Source organism: Oncorhynchus nerka, linkage group LG22 (genome assembly GCF_034236695.1).
Source record: "Oncorhynchus nerka isolate Pitt River linkage group LG22, Oner_Uvic_2.0, whole genome shotgun sequence".
Classification (NCBI taxonomy): Eukaryota; Metazoa; Chordata; class Actinopteri; order Salmoniformes; family Salmonidae; genus Oncorhynchus; species Oncorhynchus nerka.
Genome location: NC_088417.1, coordinates 21,829,547 through 21,853,012, shown reverse-complemented (window position 1 = coordinate 21,853,012; position 23,466 = coordinate 21,829,547). Strand labels below are relative to the sequence as shown.

General features: G+C 44.0%; 1 protein-coding gene across 2 annotated transcripts in view; it reads left to right on the top strand.

Annotated features, from left to right (window-relative positions):
• LOC115104505 (trichohyalin-like) overlaps nucleotides 1-23,466 on the top strand; it is a 173,689-nt gene that overhangs the window by 1,113 nt on the left and 149,110 nt on the right. For both annotated transcript variants that reach the window (XM_065007062.1, XM_065007063.1), the window contains exons 2-4: nucleotides 1,066-1,215; nucleotides 8,633-8,764; nucleotides 20,005-20,066. In XM_065007062.1, the coding sequence (XP_064863134.1) occupies nucleotides 1,066-1,215; nucleotides 8,633-8,764; nucleotides 20,005-20,066 (344 nt within the window). The remainder of the gene's footprint in view (nucleotides 1-1,065; nucleotides 1,216-8,632; nucleotides 8,765-20,004; nucleotides 20,067-23,466) is intronic.

Below are 23,466 nucleotides of genomic sequence, written 5' to 3'. Positions count from 1 at the left end.
AATTACATTAGTCGTCCATCTGAGCAGCTGAAACAGAGACGTGGACCGGCAGCCTTGTTTAAAAGCATTCTAATCGTCAGGGCTTGTCATGTGAGATCATTTAGACACAGCCTGTAAGTCAGGGGGCTGTACATCAAAGGAAATGTAACAAGGTTTCGAAGATGGACTTTGGTCAATTGGTCCAGTACTGGAGATATCTAACAAGGTTAGCCATAACCCAAGGATGACGTGGACAGTCACTCTTCAACCTCCTGCTCTCCAAATGTAAGCCTAGGCCGTATATGTGACTGACTAGGTTTCAACCTGGGTCGCCTACGTGCTGCAAGACTGTGTTAGCTGCTGAGCTAAAGCCTATGCATCATGTGAGCGTGGTGACGCTGATTTTGATGTCGCAGGCAGGGAAACCTCATCACAAAACCATGAGGCCGTCTCACGTCCGCTACACAGGCATAACATATTTATAACGTAGTCTATTTATAACAACATTGTAAGATATTTGAGAATAATTAGATTGAGAGAATGACGTGAGGTTGAGACCTAGAGTCCTAGACCTAGGCCTGGCCTACATATAAACAGTAGTAAGTACACCAGCATCTCTCTAGAGTCTAGATTGTCTGTCAATACAAGGGCTACTGTGCACCTTTAGAAAATAACATGTTAGTACATTACTACCAACATAACAAACAAAAGCAGTTGTTGACGTCAAGAGGTCTTCTTGTCTTAAACTTTTGTCTATGTACTGTTGTTGAAAATGCCTTTTATGATGAAAACATCATTCATGTATGAACAGTATGTTGCTATATTGGGAGTGCAATTTAAAACCATTCACAAACACACGCAATGCAACATGTCTGCTACTTATCTGTGCTGTACAAAGACACACAACATTGCGTCTAGGCTACTTATCTGTGCTGTACAAAGACACACAACATTGCGTCTAGGCTACTTATCTGTGCTGTACAAAGACACACAACATTGCGTCTAGGCTACTTATCTGTTGTTCACAGAGACACACAACATCACATGTAGTTATCACATCTGTTATTCTGTTGTTGTGTTTTGTAGATGAAGGTCCGTATCCTCCAGTCCTATGTGAACGACTTGGGTGACCAGAACCAAGTGCTGGTCCAGACAGTGGAGGACCTGGAAACAGAGGCCAACAACAGAGTCTGCACCATAGAGGCCAAGCTACGCACCTCTGATCAAATCATTCATGTAAGCCTCATGTCTATTTTCTTCCTTTGTGTTAGGCCTACGTTAGCCTGCCTCCATCCCTGCTTTGCTTTTGCCTTCAGCTGGCTTATGAGTGTCCGTGGGCTTGCCCCCCTATATATTTGATATGTGAATGTAGTTTTACACAGCCCCATTGTTGGAATGTAATCATGGCAGAATGCTATAGACATTCAAAGTCTGTTATTTTCATCCAAATCATTTGGAAGAAAAAAATAAGTACGAGCATGTCTTGTTTATGACGCCGTTTAAACCAATTGCTAAATATTGTCCTGCCGCAATCCGTCAGTTATTTATTCGGAACAGGTTTGATTTTTGCATATTTTTGCATGCGAAAATAAGCTGTTGACCAATAGAAGTTGTTATATGGAACATTGCCAGTGGCAGGCCGCACACTGCCACTGACAGGTCTGTGGGTTTGTTGTGCGAATTAATGAATACATTTCTCTCCGCCTGTTTTTTTTACGTGCAGCAATGTATCAATTTAGCCAATGTGCTCACACCAGAGATACACGTCACTCTCGCCATTCAAACTTCCTCACTAGTTCATTGCCAACGCTGTAGCCTTTTTTTTATAGACATTCAGCAAGCAAGAGGATGGATTGATGCTTCTCTCCTCGAATAGACCTAGGCCTATTAGTTTGTAAAAATTGCTCGAAATACGTTTCAAACTACATTGCTGTTCATTAGGGCTGCAGGTAGCCTAGCGGTTAAGAGTGTCGGGCTATTTGCCATGAAATGAGCTGCAGCAGTACAGAACCATCACTAGACCAGCACATTAGACGGCACATTCCTCACTCGCTAGATGTGCAATTAAAGGGCCAGATGCACAATTAAAGGGGAATTACACTCAAATCTAAATGTATTAGTTTTCTTCCAGACCTAATTTTTTTTATTTATTCTGTTGTTATTTAAGCATTGGCATGGACTCAGAACATCCAATTTTGTTGTTTCTATGAACAGTTGTAATTTTGAGAGTGAAGAACTACATAATATATTTTGATTTGTTTAACACTTTTTTGTTACTACATGATTCCATATGTGTTATTTCCTAGTTTTGATGTCTTTACTATTATTCTACAATGTAGAAAAGTGTAAAAATAAAGAAAAACCCTTGAATAAGTAGGTGTGTCCAAACTTTTGACTGGTACTGTATATTTACAGATAACAGTGCGCTACTTTCTCTTCTACACTAAGGACCCACGGAAGAGAAGAATATGCCTATTTGAAAGTTAGGATATCTACTTTGTGCATGACACAAGTAATTGTTCCAACAATTGTTTACAGACAGATTATTTCACGTATAATTCACTGTATCACAATTCCAGTGGGTCAGAAGTTTACATACACTAAGTTGACTGTGCCTTTAAACAGCTTGGAAAATTCCAGAAAATAATCTAATGGCTTTAGAAGCTTCTGATAGGCTAATTGACATAATTTCAGTCAATTGGAGGTTGTGGATGTATTTCAAGGCCTACCTTCAAACTCAGTGCCTCTTTGCTTGACATCATGGGAAAATCAAAAGAAATCAGCTAAGACCTCAGAAAAAAATTTGTAGACCTCCACAAGTCTGGTTCATCCTTGGGAGCAATTTCCAAATGCCTGAAGGTACCACGTTCATCTGTACAAACAATAGTACCCAAGTATAAACACCATGGGACCACGCAGCCGTCATATTACTCAGGAAGGAGACACGTTCTGTCTCCTAGAGATGAACGGACTTTGGTGTGAAAAGTGCAAATCAATCCCAGAACAACAGCAAAGGACCTTGTGAAGATGATGGAGGAAACAGGTACAAAGTATCTATATCCAATATATATCCAATATTGACATAACCTGAACGGCAGCTCAGCAAGGAAGAAGCCACTGCTCCAAACCCGCCATAAAAAAGCCAGACTACGGTTTGCAACTGCACACGGGGACAAAGATCATACTTTTTGGAGAAATGTCCTCTGGTCTGATGAAACAAAAATATAACTTTTTGGCCATAATGACCATCATTATGTTTGGGGGATAAAGGGGGATGCTTGCAAGCCGAAGAACACCATCCCAACCGTGAAGCATGGAGGTGGCAGCATCATGTTGTGGGGGTGCTCTGCTGCAGTAGGGACTGGTGCATTTTACAAAATAGATGACATCATGAGGAGGAAAATTGTGGATATATTGAAGCAACATCTCAAGACATCGTTCAGGAAGTTAATGCTTGGTCGCAAATGGGTCTTCCAAATGGACAATGACACCAAGCATACTTCTGAAGTTGTGATAAATTAGCTTAAGGACAACAACGTCAAGGTATTGGAGTGGCCATCACAACGCCCTGACCTCAATCCTATAGAATATTTGTGGGCAGAACTGAAAAAGCGGGTGCGAGCAAGGAGGCCTACAAACCTGATTCAGTTACACCAGCTCTGTCACGAGGAATGGGCCAAATTCACCCAACTTATTGTGGGAAGCTCGTGGAAGGCTACCTGAAACGTTTGACTCAAGTTAAAGAATTTAAAGGCAATGCTACCAAATACTAATTGAGTGTATGTAAACTTTTGACCCACTGGGAATGTGATGAAAGAAATAAAAGCTGAAATGAATCATTCTCTCTACTATTATTCTGAGATTTCACATTCTTAAAATAAACTGGTGATCCTAACTGACCTAAGACAGGGAATTTTTACTAGGATTAAATGTCAGGAATTGTGAAAAACTGAATTAAAATGTACTTGACTAAGGGGTATGTAATCTTCTGACTTCAACTGTATATCACAACATTTTATTAGTTTTTTTAAGTAACTCTAATGCTAGAAAAGGTTGGAGACCCCTCTATTAGGCTGTGTATTATAGGACTGCTAAAGTGAATCTAAGCCTCCACTTGTGCTGTAAACAACCATGAAACATTCCATCGGAGTTACCCTTATCAGTAAGTGGTTGCACAGATTTAGATAAAGCACTCAAATTCAAATGTAGTGTCAACGTAACCACCAACTGCTTTCCTAAAATTGGTCAACGGCTGATCATTAGGCTATGGACAGGTTGCGGCCATGTTTTTCTATTTTCTAATGGTTGTCAATTTTAGATTCATATAGCCTATATCACAGCTGTCTCTATATCTCCCCCTTGAAACTTTACTTGTCAATTTCTATGATACAGTAGGCTATTCATTTAGCATTGTCCTATAATGTAGACTCATTTTTGATATCCTACAGAAAGGATTTGAAGCTAAGGCAAGGTTTTTAATGCGTTTTGGGGAAAGGAGAAATGTGATTATGTGTCTGAGTGAGATACGCCGCATGCGTCTGTAATGAATAATGGGTCCTTTAGGTGGGTGGTTGCGTGTGTACGAGTTTGCTAATTCTCTATGTCCATTCAGAAAGTTGCCTAAAATAAGCCCAACCTGTCTGGACTTAATCTCTTTAATCAGATAGACAGATAACTGTAGGTAGCAAGCATCATGCTGGTCAGCAGCATACTGTATGTGCGAGCAATGACTACGTGCCAGTTTTCCGTTTCCTCTCATTAAATGGGGTGCAACTAAATAAAACGTAACCAAGCTCCTTTCATTTTTCCAGTAGTAGGCTATAGGATCTTTCTCTCTTTACTGCGTCCTCTCTAGGTCACTTTGAACAACATATTGCCACTGAGAATGACCGCAGCAGCGTTGGTGACGTTATGCAAATGTATGTGCATCGGACTTGGTGTGGATGGTTTAGTGTGCCAAAATTGGAATCTGTATTTTTGGGGAATTCAGACGAAAAGATTGCAACACTGTTGTTGAGAAAAGGCCTTTATTCTTAACAAAACAGCCCAATAGAGAAATGTAACAATATAATTATGAGAGTATGAGGCTGAGATACATGTCTTTGTGACCTGCTTAGTTCCCCAGACAGGCAGAGAATAATACCAAACTTTGGACCTTCAGGTAAAAAGCTTCACAATACCATTCATAATAAGCAATTGTATGCTAATTTTTACTCACAGGTTGAGAAGTTCAACATGCTTGCCTTTCTCCTGGTTAATCCATTTCCTTAAGACTCCAATACAGCATTATCCTCTGTGATTTAATAGGTTATATAATATGCTTTAGCTGTCAGGTGTAAAAAGCTGAGGACATATGGGATTTCTTCTCAAGACTTTTTTAGAATAGATTGTATAAACAAGATGGTCACCATAGTGACCTTATGGTATTGTACAGTGCCTTGCGAAAGTATTCGGCCGCCTTGAACTTTGCAACCTTTTGCCACATTTCAGGCTTCAAACATAAAGATCTAAAACTGTATTTTTTTGTGAAGAATCAACAACAAGTGGGACACAATCATGAAGTGGAACGACATTTATTGGATATTTCAAACTTTTTTAACAAATCAAAAACTGAAAAATTGGGCGTGCAAAATTATTCAGCCCCTTTACTTTCAGTGCAGCAAACTCTCTCCAGAAGTTCAGTGAGGATCTCTGAATGATCCAATGTTGACCTAAATGACTAATGATGATAAATACAATCCACCTGTGTGTAATCAAGTCTCTGTATAAATGCACCTGCACTGTGATAGTCTCAGAGGTCCGTTAAAAGCGCAGAGAGCATCATGAAGAACAAGGAACACACCAGGCTGGTCCGAGATACTGTTGTGAAGAAGTTTAAAGCCGGATTTGGATACAAAAAGATTTCCCAAGCTTTAAACATCCCAAGGAGCACTGTGCAAGCGATAATATTGAAAATGGAAGGAGTATCAGAGTATAGCAAATCTACCAAGACCTGGCCGTCCCTCTAAACTTTCAGCTCATACAAGGAGAAGACTGATCAGAGATGCAGCCAAGAGGCCCATGATCACTCTGGATGAACTGCAGAGATCTACAGCTGAGGTGGGAGACTCTGTCCATAGGACAACAATCAGTCGTATATTGCACAAATCTGGCCTTTATGGAAGAGTGGCAAGAAGAAAGCCATTTCTTAAAGATATCCATAAAAAGTGTCGTTTAAAGTTTGCCACAAGCCACCTGGGAGACACACCAAACATGTGGAAGAAGGTGCTCTGGTCAGATGAAACCAAAATTGAACTTTTTGGCAACAATGCAAAACGTTATGTTTGGCGTAAAAGCAACACAGCTCATCACCCTGAACACACCATCCCCACTGTCAAACATGGTGGTGGCAGCATCATGGTTTGGGCCTGCTTTTCTTCAGCAGGGACAGGGAAGATGGTTAAAATTGATGGGAAGATGGATGGAGCCAAATACAGGACCATTCTGGAAGAAAACCTGATGGAGTCTGCAAAAGACCTGAGACTGGGATGGAGATTTGTCTTCCAACAAGACAATGATCCAAAACATAAAGCAAAATCTACAATGGAATGGTTCAGAAATAAACATATCCAGGTGTTAGAATGGCCAAGTCAAAGTCCAGACCTGAATCCAATCGAGAATCTGTGGAAAGAACTGAAAACTGCTGTTCACAAATGCTCTCCATCCAACCTCACTGAGCTCGAGCTGTTTTGCAAGGAGGAATGGGAAAAAATTTCAGTCTCTCGATGTGCAAAACTGATAGAGACATACCCCAAGCAACTTACAGATGTAATCGCAGCAAAAGGTGGCGCTACAAAGTATTAACTTAAGGGGGCTGAATTATTTTTCACGCCCGATTTTTCAGTTTTTGATTTGTTAAAAAAGTTTGAAATATCCAATAAATGTCGTTCCACTTCATGATTGTGTCCCACTTGTTATTGATTCTTCACAAAAAAATACAGTTTTATATCTTTATGTTTGAAGCCTGAAATGTGGCAAAAGGTTGCAAAGTTCAAGGGGGCCGAATACTTTCGCAAGGCACTGTATATATTTTGGTGTTCTAGAATACCATACATTGTCGTTCTGGTCTCCTGAGAGAGTTTTACATACACAACACTAATCACGTTATATTATTCTATCACACACACACATCACTTACCAAGTATTACAGGAAAGGTCAAGTGGTCAGACGGCGCCGTCTTTATAGGACTGAGGTCAGAGAGATGTAATTCTTTGTATCCGTTTTCCTTTTCAAATGTCTCAATTTCTTTCCTTTTGTCCTTTTATCTCTTATTCGTGGAAATGTGATTTTCCCTTGTAGAAAATGAATCAAAGATATGTGGTTCCTTCTCAGGAATGATTGAATGATCTAGTAGCAGTAGGGCTAGCAGTGTGTTGTAAGACAGATCGGAACCTTCATAACCCCTCATGTGTGTGGGCCTAATTCCTTCATCCATTAAATATGAATACTATCTCTCTCATTATGTTGCTAGTGACTGTTTAGCATGCACATAGCTGATCTATATGTTTTAGTTATTAATGAATAGCCATATATTGAATGGTTCACTTCTGTGTATTTGTGTTGGTGCTGTTTCTTGAGGGGTAAACTAACTCCATTGAAAATGACCGACTGCGCTTCCATAGGTCTGTTGTTTTTGTTGTTGAGTTGTGAAGACGTCTTTCCCTTCACTGATTGTCTACTAAATACAGAAACAATATGGATGAATATACACCTGTCTTAAGGGCACTTGTACATCAAAGCAAAATGTAATTGGCTGAATTCTCACCCCAAAATGCATGTTTTAGAATGATCCCAGACTAGTGTCCATCCAATAAGAAGTCCATCTTCTATCCCCTTGCCTTTGTCTGGCTATGGATTAGTACAGGCCTCTGTTCTTTGTTTCAGGTCCATTTGTTCTGTCATCCCTGCATACTAACATACTATTTAGATGATTTGAATAAAGTGCTTATATTCCAGGAACGATACCAGTCCTTACAGTGTATAGTTATACAACTTACAACAGACTGTGTAGTAACCTAACAAATACACTGCAGCAAATAATACAGCATTATTCACATTTATTCTGGTTTATTAGTCAGGTAACTAGATTTCCAGTCATTCGGCGAGGTATAAAGTTCTGTTGATGTTCTCTAGTCTCTGTAGAGTGGATCCGGTGGTCAATTAGATTGTCAGTAAGGAATGAACTGTGCCAAACAGTATATTACACACTTGTCCCCTGACTGTTGGGTAGGCATCCCTCTACTAATGTCCATAATTGGAAATTAAACCGATTGCTGAGCATTTAGAGCTACTTATGTGCTATTCTACAATGTAAACTATGCAATGAGCAGTGTAATATGAGAGGCAATGCCTGATTGAATGGTTGTAATATATTTTCTAATTTAAGTAGCAGTAATGTTGTGTTCTAATGGTTTTAACGGAGTTTTCTGTCCTGTGGTGTTTTTTAAATGAGCTGTAACACATCAATCCACTCTCTCCATACTTCAGTGAATTACTGAAGCAGTGTATTTTCTGTGCTCGAGTTTGTATTGCCTATTTGTAGAAGAAAGCATTAGCATATCATTATTATAGGATCCAGTGGATGAAGTATACTTCTTTATGTGGTTTTGTCAGGATCTGGAGCAGCAGAGGAGGGTTCTGGAGGAGAGTGTGTGTAGTCTGCACTCTGAGAACCGGGACCTGAAGACTGACATGGATTCCCTCACAAACTTCATCCAACAAGCCAGACACCAACACACCTTGGTCGTAAGTCATAATATTCCTCTCTCTGTGTCTCTCTCTCTCTCTCTCTCTCTCTCTCTCTCTGTGTCTCTCTCTCTCTGTCTCTCTCTCTCAATTCAATTCAATTCAAGGGCTTTATTGGCATGGGAAACATGTGTTAACATTGCCAAAGCAAGTGCTGTCTCTCTCTCTCTCTCTCTCTCTCTCTCTGTCTCTCTCTCAATTCAATTCAATTCAAGGGCTTTATTGGCATGGGAAAAGTGTTAAGATTGCCAAAGCAAGTGCTGTCTCTCTCTCTCTCTCTCTCTTAGCTGTCTTCTTCCCTGTTTGTCTCTCAATCTTTGTCCCTACACCCTAACTCCCTCCATATAAACAAATAGTCTTATCAAAGCTCATTTTTCCCCCTAAGCATCGTGTGTGAATGTTAATTCCCTCTGCTTGGCTCTGGCCCTGGGGGCAGTAGAGGACAGTTCAGATCACTGAGGGATCAGGGGAGATCAGTAGAGATTGGAACACATCATTAGGGATCAGTCGATCCCTCTTTGATCCGTTGATCCTGTCCACTGACCACTCCCACTTTCCCACCCCAGAATGACCATCCTAGTCCTATCCCATCCCATGCCCTTAGGGTAGCAGTTGCCCTTAGGCCTAAAACTAGAATCACCCCTAATCCTAAACTCAACAATTAGGGAGGAAAATACTAAATTGACCTTAGATTAAAGTTTGTACTGCTCTTCTCCACAATTCTTAACCTATTCATTTCCCATCCCCTCTTTCTGGGTAAAAGCATTTCTCCTGTTTGGGTCCTTGGATGACCGGAGAGAGGACACCCTATCCCAGAGGTTTTCTGTCTCTTCTGCATCTGTCAAACCCTGTGACAGCCATATGGCTTGTAGACATCAGCCATAGAAATTACTAACCTCTGTAGATTCCATAGGTGGAGGGAGGGAGGGAGGGAGGGAGGGAGGGAGAGAGAGAGATATGCGAGGAAGAGAGAGGGGGCGAGAGGGAGAGGGAGGGAGGGAGGGGGGGGAGAGAGGGGAGGGAGAGAGGGGGAGGGAGGGAGGGAGGAGAGAGAGAGAGGGAGGGAGAGAGAGAGAGGGAGGGAGAGGGAGGGAGGGAGGGAGAGAGAGAAGGAAGGAAGGAAGGAAGGAAGGAAGGAAGGAAGGAAGGAAGGAAGGAAGGAAGGAAGGAAGGAAGGAAGGAAGGAAGGAAGGAAGGAAGGAGGGAGAGAACAAAAGGGGTCATGGGGTTGCGATCGTTGATTATGCTAATACAGTTGTTAATGACTTTAGCTTTGAGTGATAATTGATCGGGATCATTAGCATATTAACTCTGGGATGGTCTGTAATGGATGGCCTCCCTGAACCCTGCAATAATGAACTAATTAGACTAATTAAAATCAATAGAGGTGCCAATAAAAGGTTAGGGCTCAGGACCACTCTATATCTGTAAGGAGGAAAAAAGGGAGAGATGGGGATAGACAATTAACAAAGAAAGAGAGAGAGATTTGCTGACAAAGAAAGAGAGAGAGGGGGTGAAATGGACACTGCAGTCAGAGAGAGAATGAACAAATGAACGAGAGCTACGCAGAGAGAGCGAGAGACAGAATGAACTAATGAGCGATAGCGAGAAAGACAGAGAGGGTTTCTAATGCTGATTGATGTGATCTTGACGGTGGTTAGGTGAATAAATGGCTTGTAGCAGGCCAGGCAGCATTACTCTGGCAAGGGTTGGGGGGGACTAAGTGCTTTGTAAGGTCAACCATGAGGCCCAACTTACATATGTACTGGCCTGCCCTTATAAACCTCTGTTCATATATCAGGACGGGATGGACACAGAGAGGGTTCCCTTCTCACAGAGTAGAAGGGAAACGCTAGCCTTGCGTTGGGCTATACTTCTCAATGGGAAAGATTGCAAAAGAGATTCTAGAAACATTGCAGGAATTTGTTTCTTTCAGTGATGAGGCTACATTCAGTTGAGTGTATTTTGGAAATGGTTATGAACATGTAACAACCTATTTAAATGACTGATGAAAATGACTTTACCAAACTACAAATAGAGCCAAGTATTGGGTTTTTGTCTACTTTTTTCTTACAGGACAAATACATCCAGGTTGTGTAAATAAGACTGTCTACTTCCTGCAATCATCATGTTTTATTTTTCAATCCCATTTACATCATTTGATGATTCATGTTGGTCTCTCTTTTGTTTTCTTCCATGCCACATTGATTCCACCTCTCCATCTTAAAACAAAGCCAAAGATGGGATGAGTGTGTAAAGAGAGGGCTATTTTCTTACAGGAGGGAGGAAGGGGAGAAAGAGGAGGTATGAAGGAGGACAGAGTGGGGGAAGGAGAGGGTAGGGAGAGGGAGGAGAGAATGAGGTATGAAGGAGGACAGAGTGGGGGAAGGTGAGGGTAGGGAGAGGGAGGAGAGAAGGAGGTATGAAGGAGGACAGAGTGGGGGAAGGAGAGGGTAGGGAGAGGTAGGAGAGAAGGAGGTATGAAGGAGGACAGAGTGGGGGAAGGAGAGGGTAGGGAGAGGGAGGAGAGAAGGAGGTATGAAGGAGGACAGACAGTGGGGGAAGGAGAGGGTAGAGAGGGAGGAGAGAAGAGGAGGTATGAAGGAGGACAGAGTGGGGGAAGGAGAGGGTAGGGAGAGGGAGGAGAGAGGAGGAGGAGGACAGAGTGGGGGAAGGAGAGGGTAGGGAGAGGGAGGAGAGAAGGAGGTATGAAGTGGGGGAAGAGTGGGGGAAGGGAGAGGGAGGAGAGGAGGAGGTATGAAGGAGGACAGAGTGGGGGAAGGAGAGGGTAGGGAGAGGGAGAGGAGGAGGTATGAAGGAGGACAGAGTGGGGGAAGGAGAGGGTAGGGAGAGGGAGGAGAGAAGGAGGTATGAAGGAGGACAGAGTGGGGGAAGGAGAGGGTAGGGAGAGGGAGGAGAGAGGAGGTATGAAGGAGGACAGAGTGGGGGAAGGAGAGGGGAGGGGAGGGAGAGAGGAGGTATGAAGGAGGACAGAGTGGGGGAAGGAGAGGGTAGGGAGAGGGGAGGAGAGGAGAGGAGGAGGTATGAAGGAGGACAGAGTGGGGGAAGGAGAGGGGGGAGGAGAGGAGGAGGTATGAAGGAGGACAGAGTGGGGGAAGGAGAGGGTAGGGAGGGGAAGGAGAGAAGGAGGTATGAAGGAGGACAGTGGGGAGAAGGAAAGGGTGGAGAGAGGGGAGGAGAGAAGGAGGTATGAAGGAGGACAGTGGGGAGAAGGAGAGGGTGGAGAGAGGGGAGGAGAGGAGGAGGTATGAAGGAGGACAGTGGGGAGAAGGAGAGGGTAGGGAGAGGGAGGAGAGAAGGAGGTATGAAGGAGGACAGTGGGGAGAAGGAGAGGGTGGAGAGAGGGGAGGAGAGGAGGAGGTATGAAGGAGGACAGAGTGGGGGAAGGAGAGGGGAGGAGAGGAGGATGTATGAAGGAGGACAGAGTGGGGGAAGGAGAGGGAGGGAGAGGGAGGGAGGAGGAGGTATGAAGGAGGACAGAGTGGGGCAAGGGAAGGTAGGGGAGGGAGGAGAGGAGGAGGTATGAAGGAGGACAGAGTGGGGGAAGGAGAGGGTAGGGAGAGGGAGGAGAGGAGAGGAGGAGGTATGAAGGAGGACAGAGTGGGGGAAGGAGAGGGGAGGAGAGGAGGAGGTATGAAGGAGGACAGAGTGGGGGAAGGAGAGGGTAGGGAGAGGGAGGAGAGAAGGAGGTATGAAGGAGGACAGTGGGGAGAAGGAGAGGGTGGAGAGAGGGGAGGAGAGGAGGAGGTATGAAGGAGGACAGAGTGGGGGAAGGAGAGGGAGGGAGAGGGAGGAGAGAAGGAGGTATGAAGGAGGACAGTGGGGAGAAGGAGAGGGTGGAGAGAGGGGAGGAGAGGAGGAGGTATGAAGGAGGACAGAGTGGGGCAAGGAGAGGGTAGGGAGAGGGAGGAGAGGAGAAGGTATGAAGGAGGACAGAGTGGGGGAAGGAGAGGGTAGGGAGAGGGAGGAGAGGAGGAGGTATGAAGGAGGACAGAGTGGGGCAAGGAGAGGGTAGGGAGAGGGAGGAGAGGAGGATGAATGAAGGAGGACAGAGTGGGGGAAGGAGAGGGAGGAGAGGAGGAGGTATGAAGGAGGACAGAGTGGGGGAAGGAGAGGGTAGGGAGAGGGAGGAGAGGAGGAGGTATGGAGGAGGACAGAGTGGGGCAAGGAGAGGGTAGGGAGAGGGAGGAGAGAAGGAGGTATGAAGGAGGACAGTGGGGAGAAGGAGAGGGTGGAGAGAGGGGAGGAGAGGAGGAGGTATGAAGGAGGACAGAGGGGGAAGGAGAGGAGGAGGACAGAGTGGGTGTAGAGAAGGAGGTATGAAGGAGTTCAGTGGGGAGAAGGAGAGGGTAGGGAGAGGGAGGAGAGGAGAGGAGGAGGTATGAAGGAGGACAGGGGGAGAAGGAGAGGGTGGAGAGATGGGAGGAGAGGAGGAGGTATGAAGGAGGACAGGGGGAGAAGGAGAGGGTGGATAGAGGGAAGAGAGATGGAGGACAGACTAGGGGAAGGAGGGAACACAGAGGAGAGAAGGAGGAGGACAGAGTGTACAAAGGAGGGACCACAGAGAGGAGAAAAGGAGGAGGACAGAGTGTAGGAAGGAGGGACCACAGAGAGGAGATAAGGAGGAGGACAGAGTGGAGGAAGGAGGGAACACAGAGAGGAGAGAAGGAGGAGGACAGAGTGGAGGAAGGAGGGAACACAGAGAGGAGAGAAGGAGGAGGACAGAGTGGAGGAAGGAGGGAACACAGAGAGGAGAGAAGGAGGAGGACAGAGTGGAGGAAGGAGGGAACACAGAGAGGAGAGAAGGAGGACAGAGTGGAGGAAGGAGGGAACACAGAGAGGAGAGAAGGAGGAGGACAGAGTGGAGGAAGGAGGGAACACAGAGAGGAGAGAAGGAGGAGGACAGAGTGAAGGAAGGAGGGAACACAGATAGGAGAGAAGGAGGAGGACAGAGTGGAGGAAGGAGGGAGCAGCATTAGAGGACGAAGGTCTGGAAAAGTCTGACCTGATTTGGTACTTAATTGCTTCTCTGACCTTGACTGGCCACTTTCAGCCTCAAACTCCTTTCCCCCCCTGGTTCTTTTCCTCCATGGTTTCTTTTTTCCTCTCTTGGAACTGTAGATATCCTTTCCCCCCCTTCTCTACAATATTGAATAGTTTCTTACTTCCCTTCATTCTTTCCATTTATGATCACGACTCTGAAAGGAAACACATCTATCCCAGTGTCCTTTCATTTATGATCACGACTCTGAAAGGAAATACATCTATCCCAGTGTCCTATCATTTATGATCACGACTCTGAAAGGAAACACATCTATCCCAGTGTCCTATCATTTATGATCACGACTCTGAAAGGAAACACATCTATCCCAGTGTCCTATCATTTATGATCACGACTCTGAAAGGAAACACATCTATCCCAGTGTCCTATCAGTAGTGGATTAGGGAAGGAAGGGTGGGTCCATGTCTCCTCGGGATATATTTGTGTTCAAACTGATCATGGAAAGTAATCTGTGTGATGTGACGTCAATGTTGCGCGTTTGTACAAGTGTGTGTGTGTGCGTGTGCGTGTGTGTGTGTGTGTGTGCACGCGCTGCTGACCATTACTTTAATAGTATTTCATCTCATAGCCCTTTTTCCCATGATGGAGTGGTGTTCGCTTTACACACACACCCTGTGCAGTCCGTCCCTCTAACAAATGAGTTTACCCTGGTCATAACCTTCACACATCTCATTACCAGAGATTGCATACCTTTTCATAAAGCCGTAGACCTGCTGTGAAGGATCACACACACGAACGGGGGACCTGTTCCGGACACCGAGGCCCCACTGCCCGTAAATTACTCCTCCACTCTCTCATACATACATAGTTAATCAGCTAATGTTGTTTTATTTCTTATTATTCATTTACATTGCTGTCTGATTTATCTAAATGACTGGTGCTCTCATTCATGAACACATTTGTAGTCTGCCTCTGTTTACATGGCTACTTTAGTATTGGGTTCAGACCATGTGGGGGGTCAAAACCAAATACTACCAAATGATGTTTTATGAGATTGGAGAACACATTGGGTGGGATCTTAGACCATTCCTACATACAGAACCTTTCCAGATCATTGCTATCCTTCATCTTCTCTTAAGGACTGCCCTCTTCAATTTAAACCACAGGTTTTCAATGGGGTTCAAGTCCGGAGACTGAGATTGCAAAATGTTAATTTTTGTGGTCAATTAAACATTTTCTTTTGGGATTTTGATTAGGGCTTGGGGTCATTGTCTTGCTGGAAGATCCACTCGTGGCCAAGTGTCAGCGATCTGGCAGAGGCGATCTGGCAGAGGCGATCAGGTTTTTGGCAAAAATAGCCCCAAAACATCAAGGATCCACCACTGTATTTTACAGTAGGTATGAGGTACATTTTCTGCATATGCTTCTGTTTTTCAAAGCCAAAACCACCACTCTATTTTCATGTCATCTGACCATACTGTAGAAAAGTTTGGGAACCACTGGCATAGTGTACTACTTACCTTAATAATGGAACAGGGTCAAAACTTCTACTATTGAGCAGGGCAGACATATACACACAGTAGGCTCTGTAATCCACTGACCTCTGAAGGCTCACACATGTACAAGAAGGTGCACACACCCCCTGCAAACACACACCCTGACCTCTGTGTCTGTGGGGTCATCTCGTTGTCGGAGACTGGATTTAATTATAAGGGGAATGTGTGAATGTTTTGTTCTGTTGGAAAACTGGTGACGACACACACGCACGCACGCACGCACGCACGCACACACACACACACACACACACACACACACCTAGACGTTCACACAAAACACTTTAGACCTTACAATGGCAGTGAACTAGAATGTGTTTATGATTTGGTTTGGTCAGGGAAGCTAATGTCACTTAAATATATATTTTTTTAAAGCCACGATTGAATGCAGCATACATGAAATATTAACCTACTGCTAATGGACATGGACCGGACTCTATCTGGTCATTTTGCATTCAACACATAAAGCCCACAAAGTTCATCAGTAAGCTAAGGACCCTGGGACTAAACACCTCCCTCTGCAATTGGATCCTGGACTTCCTGACGGGCTGCCGAGTAGGCAACGGTGCCACACTGATCCTCAACACAGGAGCCCCTCACGGGTGTGTGCTTAGTCCCCTTCTGTACGCCCTGTTCACTCATGACTGTGTGGCCAAGCACGACTCCAACACCATCATTAAGTTTGCGACACAACGGTGGTAGGCCTGATCACCAACAATGATGAGACTATAGACTATATGAAGGAGGACAGAGACCTGGCAGAGTGGTGCCAGGACAACAACCTCTCCCTCAACGTGAGCAAGACAAAGGAGTTGATTGTGGTCTACAGGAAAAGGAGTGACAAACACTCCCCCATTCACATCGAAGGGGCTGTTGTGGAGCAGGTCGAGAGCTTCAAGTTCCTTGGTGTCCACATCGCCAAGGTTCAAACACACCAAGACAGTCGTGAAGAGGGCACCCTCAGGAAAAGATTTGGCATGTGTCCCCAGACCCTAAAAGTTCTACAGCTGCACCATCGAGAGAATCCATACCGATTGCATCACAGCCTGGTATGGCAACTGCTCTGCATCCGACCGCAAGGTGCAACAGAGGGTAGTGCCTACGGCCCAGTACGTCACCGGGGCCAAGCTTCCTGCCATCCAGGACCTATATACTAGGCGGTGTCAGAGGAAGGCACAAAAAATTGTCAAAGACTCCAGCCACCCAAGTAATAGATTGTTTTCTCTGCTACCACACGGCAAGCGGTACCAGAGAGACAAGTCTAGGTCCAAAAGGCTTGTTAACAGCTTCTACCCCCAAGCCATAAGACTGCTGAACAATTAATCAAATGACCACCTGGACTATTTGCATTGACCCTTCCCCCTGCTACACTGCTGCTCCTCCCGAGTGGCTCAGCGGTCTAAGGCACTGTGTCTTAGTGCTAGAGGCATCACTACAGACCCTCGTTCCATCCCAGGCTGTATCACATCTGGCCGTGATCGGGAGTCCCATAGGGCGGCGCGCAATTGACCCAGCGTTGTCCGGTTTAGGGGAGGGTTTGGCCGGGGTAGGTCGTCATCATTGTAAAATAACAATTTGTTCTTAACTCATTTGCCTAGTGAAATAAAGGTTATATATATATTTTAAATACTGGCTGTTTATTATCTATGCATAGTCACTTTACCCATACCTACATGTACATATTACCTTGACTAACCTGTACCCCCACACATTGACTCGGTACCATTACCCTCTGTATATAGCCTCGTTATTTTATTGTTTTACTTTTTTAAAATATAGTTTATTTAATAAATATTTGATTAACTCTCATTTTCTTGACTGCATTGTTGCTTAAGGGCTTGTAAAGTAAGCATTTCAGGGTACAGTCTACACCTGTTGCATGTGACAAATTAAATTTGATTTGATTTTCCTTTCCCAATATGATCCACTCCCTCAGTGTGGATCACCAATTCACTAATGCTCAAGTTGGTGCGTGTGTCTTTGCGGGGGCATATGCACAGCCTTACTTAGGCAATTCTCTCTTTCTCGCTCACGCACACACCCACACCCTGCTGACCTGTGAGTCGTTTCCGTCAGCATTGATTTCCGTTTCCCAGAGCGACCCCTGTCACCGCGGCGATAGAGTGCATGCTGGGTCGTATTTCAACAGCTCTCCCGTCGGCACGACAACGACAGCTTCCACCCCCAGACAGCGCTGAGAGTGTCTCCCTCTATCACGCATATATACACAAACACACACATATATATATATATATATATATACACTGCTCAAAAAAATAAAGGGAACACTAAAATAACACATCCTAGATCTGAATGAATGAAATATTATTATTAAATACTTTTTTCTTTATGTAGTTGAATGTGCTGACAACAAAATCACACAAAAATGATCAATGGAAATCAAATGTATCAACCCATGGAGGTCTGGATTTGGAGTCACACTCAAAATTAAAGTGGAAAACCACACTACAGGCTGATCCAACTTTGATGTAATGTCCTTAAAACAAGTCAAAATGAGGCTCGGTAGTGTGTGTGGCCTTCACGTGCCTGTATGATCTCCCTACAACGCCTGGGCATGCTCCTGATGAGGTGGCGGATGGTCTCCTGAGGGATCTCCTCCCAGACCTGGACTAAAGCATCCGCCAACTCCTGGACAGTCTGTGGTGCAACGTGGCGTTGGTGGATGGAGCGAGACATGATGTCCCAGATGTGCTCAATTGGATTCAGGTCTGGGGAACGGGCGGGCCAGTCCATAGCATCATGCCTTCCTCTTGCAGGAACTGCTGACACACTCCAGCCACATGAGGTCTAGCATTGTCTTGCATTAGGAGGAACCCAGGGCCAACCGCATCAGCATATGGTCTCACAAGGGGTCTGAGGATCTCATCTCGGTACCTAATGGCAGTCAGGCTACCTCTGGCAAGCACATGGAGGGCTGTGCGGCCCCCCAAAGAAATACCACCCCACACCATGACTGACCCACCGCCAAACCGGTCATGCTGGAGGATGTTGCAGGCAGCAGAACGTTCTCCACGGCGTCTCCAGACTCTGTCACGTCTGTCACATGTGCTCAGTGTGAACCTGCTTTCATCTGTGAAGAGCACAGAGCACCAGTGGCGAATTTGCCAATCTTGGTGTTTTCTGCCAAATGCCAAACGTCCTGCACGGTGTTGGGCTGTAAGCACAACCCCCACCTGTGTACGTCGGGCCCTCATACTACCCTCATGGAGTCTGTTTCTGACCATTTGAGCAGACACATGCACATTTGTGGCCTGCTGGAGGTCATTTTGCAGGGCTTTGGCAGTGCTCCTCCTGCTCCTCCTTGCACAAAGGCGGAGGTAGCGGTCCTGCTGCTTGGTTGTTGCCCTCCTACGGCCTCCTCCACGTCTCCTGATGTACTGGCCTGTCTCCTGGTAGCGCCTCCATGCTCTGGACACTACGCTGACAGACACAGCAAACCTTCTTGCCACAGCTCGCATTGATGTGCCATCCTGGATGAGCTGCACTACCTGAGCCACTTGTGTGGGTTGTAGACTCCGTCTCATGCTACCACTAGAGTGAAAGCACTGCCAGCATTCAAAAGTGACCAAAACATCAGCCAGGAAGCATAGGAACTGAGAAGTGGTCTGTGGTCACCACCTGCAGAACCACTCCTTTATTGGGGGTGTCTTGCTAATGACCTATAATTTCCACCTGTTGTCTATTCCATTTGCAAAACAACATTTGAAATTTATTGTCAATCAGTGTTGCTTCCTAAGTGGACAGTTTGATTTCACAGAAGTGTGATTGACTTGGAGTTACATTGTGTTGTTTAAGTGTTCCCTTTATTTTTTTGAGCAGTGTATACACACACACACACACACACACACACACACACACACACTGAATACAGTATGAAGGTCTGTAAAACTAATTGTTACATTGTCCTTGTTTGTACAATAGATACCAAAGTGCAAACATGTCTTTATCTACTGAGGAAAGGTGTACTGAACAGTATAGCACATCAGTCTTTTCAGTCCAGAGTCAGAATATTGTCTACGTTCTGTGTTTTCCCATGGAGCTTTCTATGTTTGTTTGTTTGGGCAACATTGGTCCAATGTCCACACGTTCTTCCATACAGCTTTTTGAGTAGGCCTCAAAGGTGTGTTCTCTATTTCTGTTGGATGTTGGTCATGTCTTCTTGGGTGTTTCACTGTTCTGATGATTCTAAGGGCTTGTGAACATACAGTACAGTAGTGGACAAAGTAGATCAGAGGGTGAACCCTGTATGGGAAAAATCAAAGACTTCTGTGTGTACGGATATTGAAGTGTTTGTGTGTGTGTGCTCCTTTTTAGTCTGAATAAACTCCTTTCAGTTCAACACTACTCCATGTCAGAGATTGCGTCAACGTTTTTGATTTAATCCCCGTAGAGAATGATGCATAACTAAATGTTATTAGCATAATCATATTTCATCAAGTATCTGCTTTCATCTTGTCCATGTTTAGCTATTTCTGAGTGGGACCGTTAGAGAGCTAATGTGAGTCTGCTGATCCATCCATGCCCCCATTAATAACTCTTACATTATAGCTGTTATAAATCTGATGGATAGCTTTAGACTTTAACTAGGACTTAATTTTCTTCCTTTCTTTCCCCCGTGGTTTTTCCCCTCTGTTATGTGACAGGTTTCTGGGGTCACTCTAAGGACAGGCTCGTTGGAGAAGATGATTGAAACCTCGACTCATACGTAAGTTAGGAAGCCTCAAACTAACTTCTCAACGTAACTCACCTCAAGGCATTATCGTGCCTATAGATGTCTACATAACAGCACATGAAGTTGCTTTTTTTTCCACCTGGGTTGCTGTGATCATTTCTCTTAGAAAATAAAATTAGATTTCTTCTCCACAGTGGACTGTGTTTCACCTGAGGGATGAAGCTGGTACCTGGTGAGGGGGTCGGTCCATAGGGGGTTCTGTAACACCAGGGGAGCCACGGCAACAAGGCTGTCCCCACGGCGATATGCAAAGCGATTTGCATTATACTCAGAATGCAGTGCGGCTCCATTTCCTGCATTCCCTCTCTCCCTTTATGTCTCTCTATCTAGTTTAAACATGTTATTAATTCATCCAATAATAAAAACTATCTGTGAATAAAAAAACTAAAAAACTATATTTTCAACAAAAGTAGGTAATATAATGTAGAATTAAATAAATGAAACAATACTTACTGTTCTCTTCTGAAGAGAGTGGGATGGATATGTGTAAAAAAGTGACAAATAAAGAAAATAATTAAATAAATGAGGTAAATCTGATCAAATGAAATGCAATAACAGTAGCGGTGTGTGAAAGCAGCGGGTGGATATGAAGCTCTGGGTTGTTACCTGCCACCAGCATCAACATTAAACACAACACACTGGAACACACACCACTACCCTCAGGGGTAGCACTAGGTGTGTGTGTGCGTGCGTGCGTGTGTGCGCCTTTCATCTAGTTCCATTTATATCGACTTTGTTTCGATTTTATTTATATCATTATATTTTCAGTTATTTAATAATTTATTTGATAAAATAACATTCAGGTATGGTAAAACAGAGTGGGCTGGAGATGACTTTTTTTTATATCTTTATAATATCATGCTAATAATTTATACAGTTGAAGTCAGAAGTTTACATACACCTTAGCCAACTACATTTAAACTCCGTTTTTCACCATTTCTAACATTTAATTTGAATAAAAATTCCCTGTCTTAGGTCTGTTAGGATCACCACTTTATTTTAAGAATGTGAAATATCAGAATAATAGTAGAGAGAATGATTTATTTAAGCTTTTATTTCTTTCATCACATTCCCAGTGGGTCAGAAGTTAACATACACTCAATTAGTATTTGGTAGCATTACCTTTAAATTGTTTAACTTGGGTCAAACGTTTCGGGTAGCCTTCCACAAGATTCCCACAATAAGTTGGGTGAATTTTGGCCCATTCCTCCTTACAGAGCTAGTGTAACTGAGTCAGGTTTGTAGGCCTCCTTGCTCGCACAAGCTTTTTCAGTTCTGCCCACACATTTTCTACAGGATTGAGGTCAGGGCTTTGTGATAGCCACTACAATACCTTGACTTTCCTCTCCTTAAGCCATTTTGCCAGAACTTTGGAAGTATGCTTGGGGTCATTGTCCATTTGGAAGACCCATTTGCGACCAAGCTTTAACTTCCTGACTGATGTCTTGAGATGTTGCTTCAATATATCCACATAATTTTTCCTACCTCATGATGCCATCTATTTTGTGAAGTGCACCATTCCCTCCTGCAGCAAAGCACCCCCACAACATGATGCTGCCACCTCCGTGCTTCACTGTAGGGATGGTGTTCTTTGGCTTGCAAACCTCCCCCTTTATCCTCCAAACATAACGATGGTCATTATGGCCAAACAGTCATCAGACCAGAGGACATTTCTCCAAAAAGTATGATCTTTGTCCCCATGTGCAGTTGCAAACCGTAGTCTGGCTTTTTTTTAGCAGGTTTGGAGCAGTGGCTTCTTCCTTGCTGAGTGGCCTTTCAGGTTATGTCCATATAGGACTCGTTTTACTGTGGATATAGATACTTTTGTACCTGTTTCCTCCAGCATCTTCACAAGGTCCTTTGCTGTTGTTCTGGAATTGATTTGCACTTTTCGGACCAAAGTACATTCATCTCTAGGAGACAGAACGCGTCTCCTTCCTGAGTGGTATGACGGCTGCATGGTCCCATGGTGTTCTATTGTTTGTACAGATAAACGTGGTACCTTCAGTCGAAATTTCTCCCAAGGATGAACCAGACTTGTGGAGGTCTACAATTTTTTGGGCTGATTTCTTTTGATTTTCCCATGATGTCAAGCAAAGAGGCACTGAGTTTGAAGGTAGGCCTTGAAATACATCCACAAGTACACCTCCAATTGTCAATTAGCCTATCAGAAGCGATTAAAGCCATGACATCAATTTCTGGAATTGACCAAGCTGTTTAAAGGCACAGTCAACTTAGTGTATGTAAACTTCTGACCCACTGGCATTGTGATACAGTGAATTATAAGTGAAATAATCTGTCTGTTAACAATTGTTGGAAGAATTTATTGTGTCATGCACAAAGTAGATGTCCTAACCGACTTGCCAAAACTATAGTTTATTAACAAGAAATTTGTGGAGTGGTTTAAAAACAAGTTTTGATGACTCCAACTTAGGGGAATGTAAACTTCTGACTTCAACTGTATATGCTGAATACTGGAAGTAAACTGGAATGGTTTTTGTTGTTGTTGAAGTGCTGAAATAATAAGGAAAATTACCTGCATCAATTCATGTCTTATCTGAACCTTTCTTGGAACCTTGCTATCCCATTTAAATGAAGAAACACAGCTATGAATCTTTAGTGGACAACAATACTGTACGGTATGTTTTTATCAAAGTGGAAGAAGGAAAACGTAACATGAATGGTAATGTACAGTAAGTCAGTGATGAGCCATATGTTTCCCCAGGCTCAGTATGTCACTGGTAAAAGAGAGATTTATTTTCCTCCTGAGGGATCCAAGAGAGATAGATACTTGTTCTTCCTGTATTGACATTCTTAGGTCCTCGCTGTGTGTGTATGTTCTGCTGTTATTAGGCCAAGCTAACAAATCAATACCTAGCAGTACGGTGGGTCAGTGTGGATACGTTCAACTCTATATTGTCAGCTGCCACAGTCATGAACACACACACACACACACACACACACACACACACACACACACACACACACACAGAGAGATGTATGCACACTTCTCTATGCAGATCCACAAAATAACTTTTTATTTATGACAGTTTATCTTTTAAAAGTACGGCAGAGACACATTTTTATGCCATGAACAAAATGTCTGAGGAAAATAAATATTAAATTGTAAATGAAAAGCCTATACTTTTAGATGTTTGTCAAATGAGTAGTTGAACATAGCCTTCTGCAATGTTTAGCTATAACTAAGTCTTTTTTCTCTATCATAAATGGTCAACATAAATCCCTCTTTCTCCTTTTCTTCTTGTTTTCTCTCACATCCCCCCTCTTCTGTTGTGATCGAGAGTGCCTTCCTCCCTCTCTCCTTCTCTCTCTCTCCCTCCATCCCTCCTTCCCCTGCTGTCAGTAGCGCTAC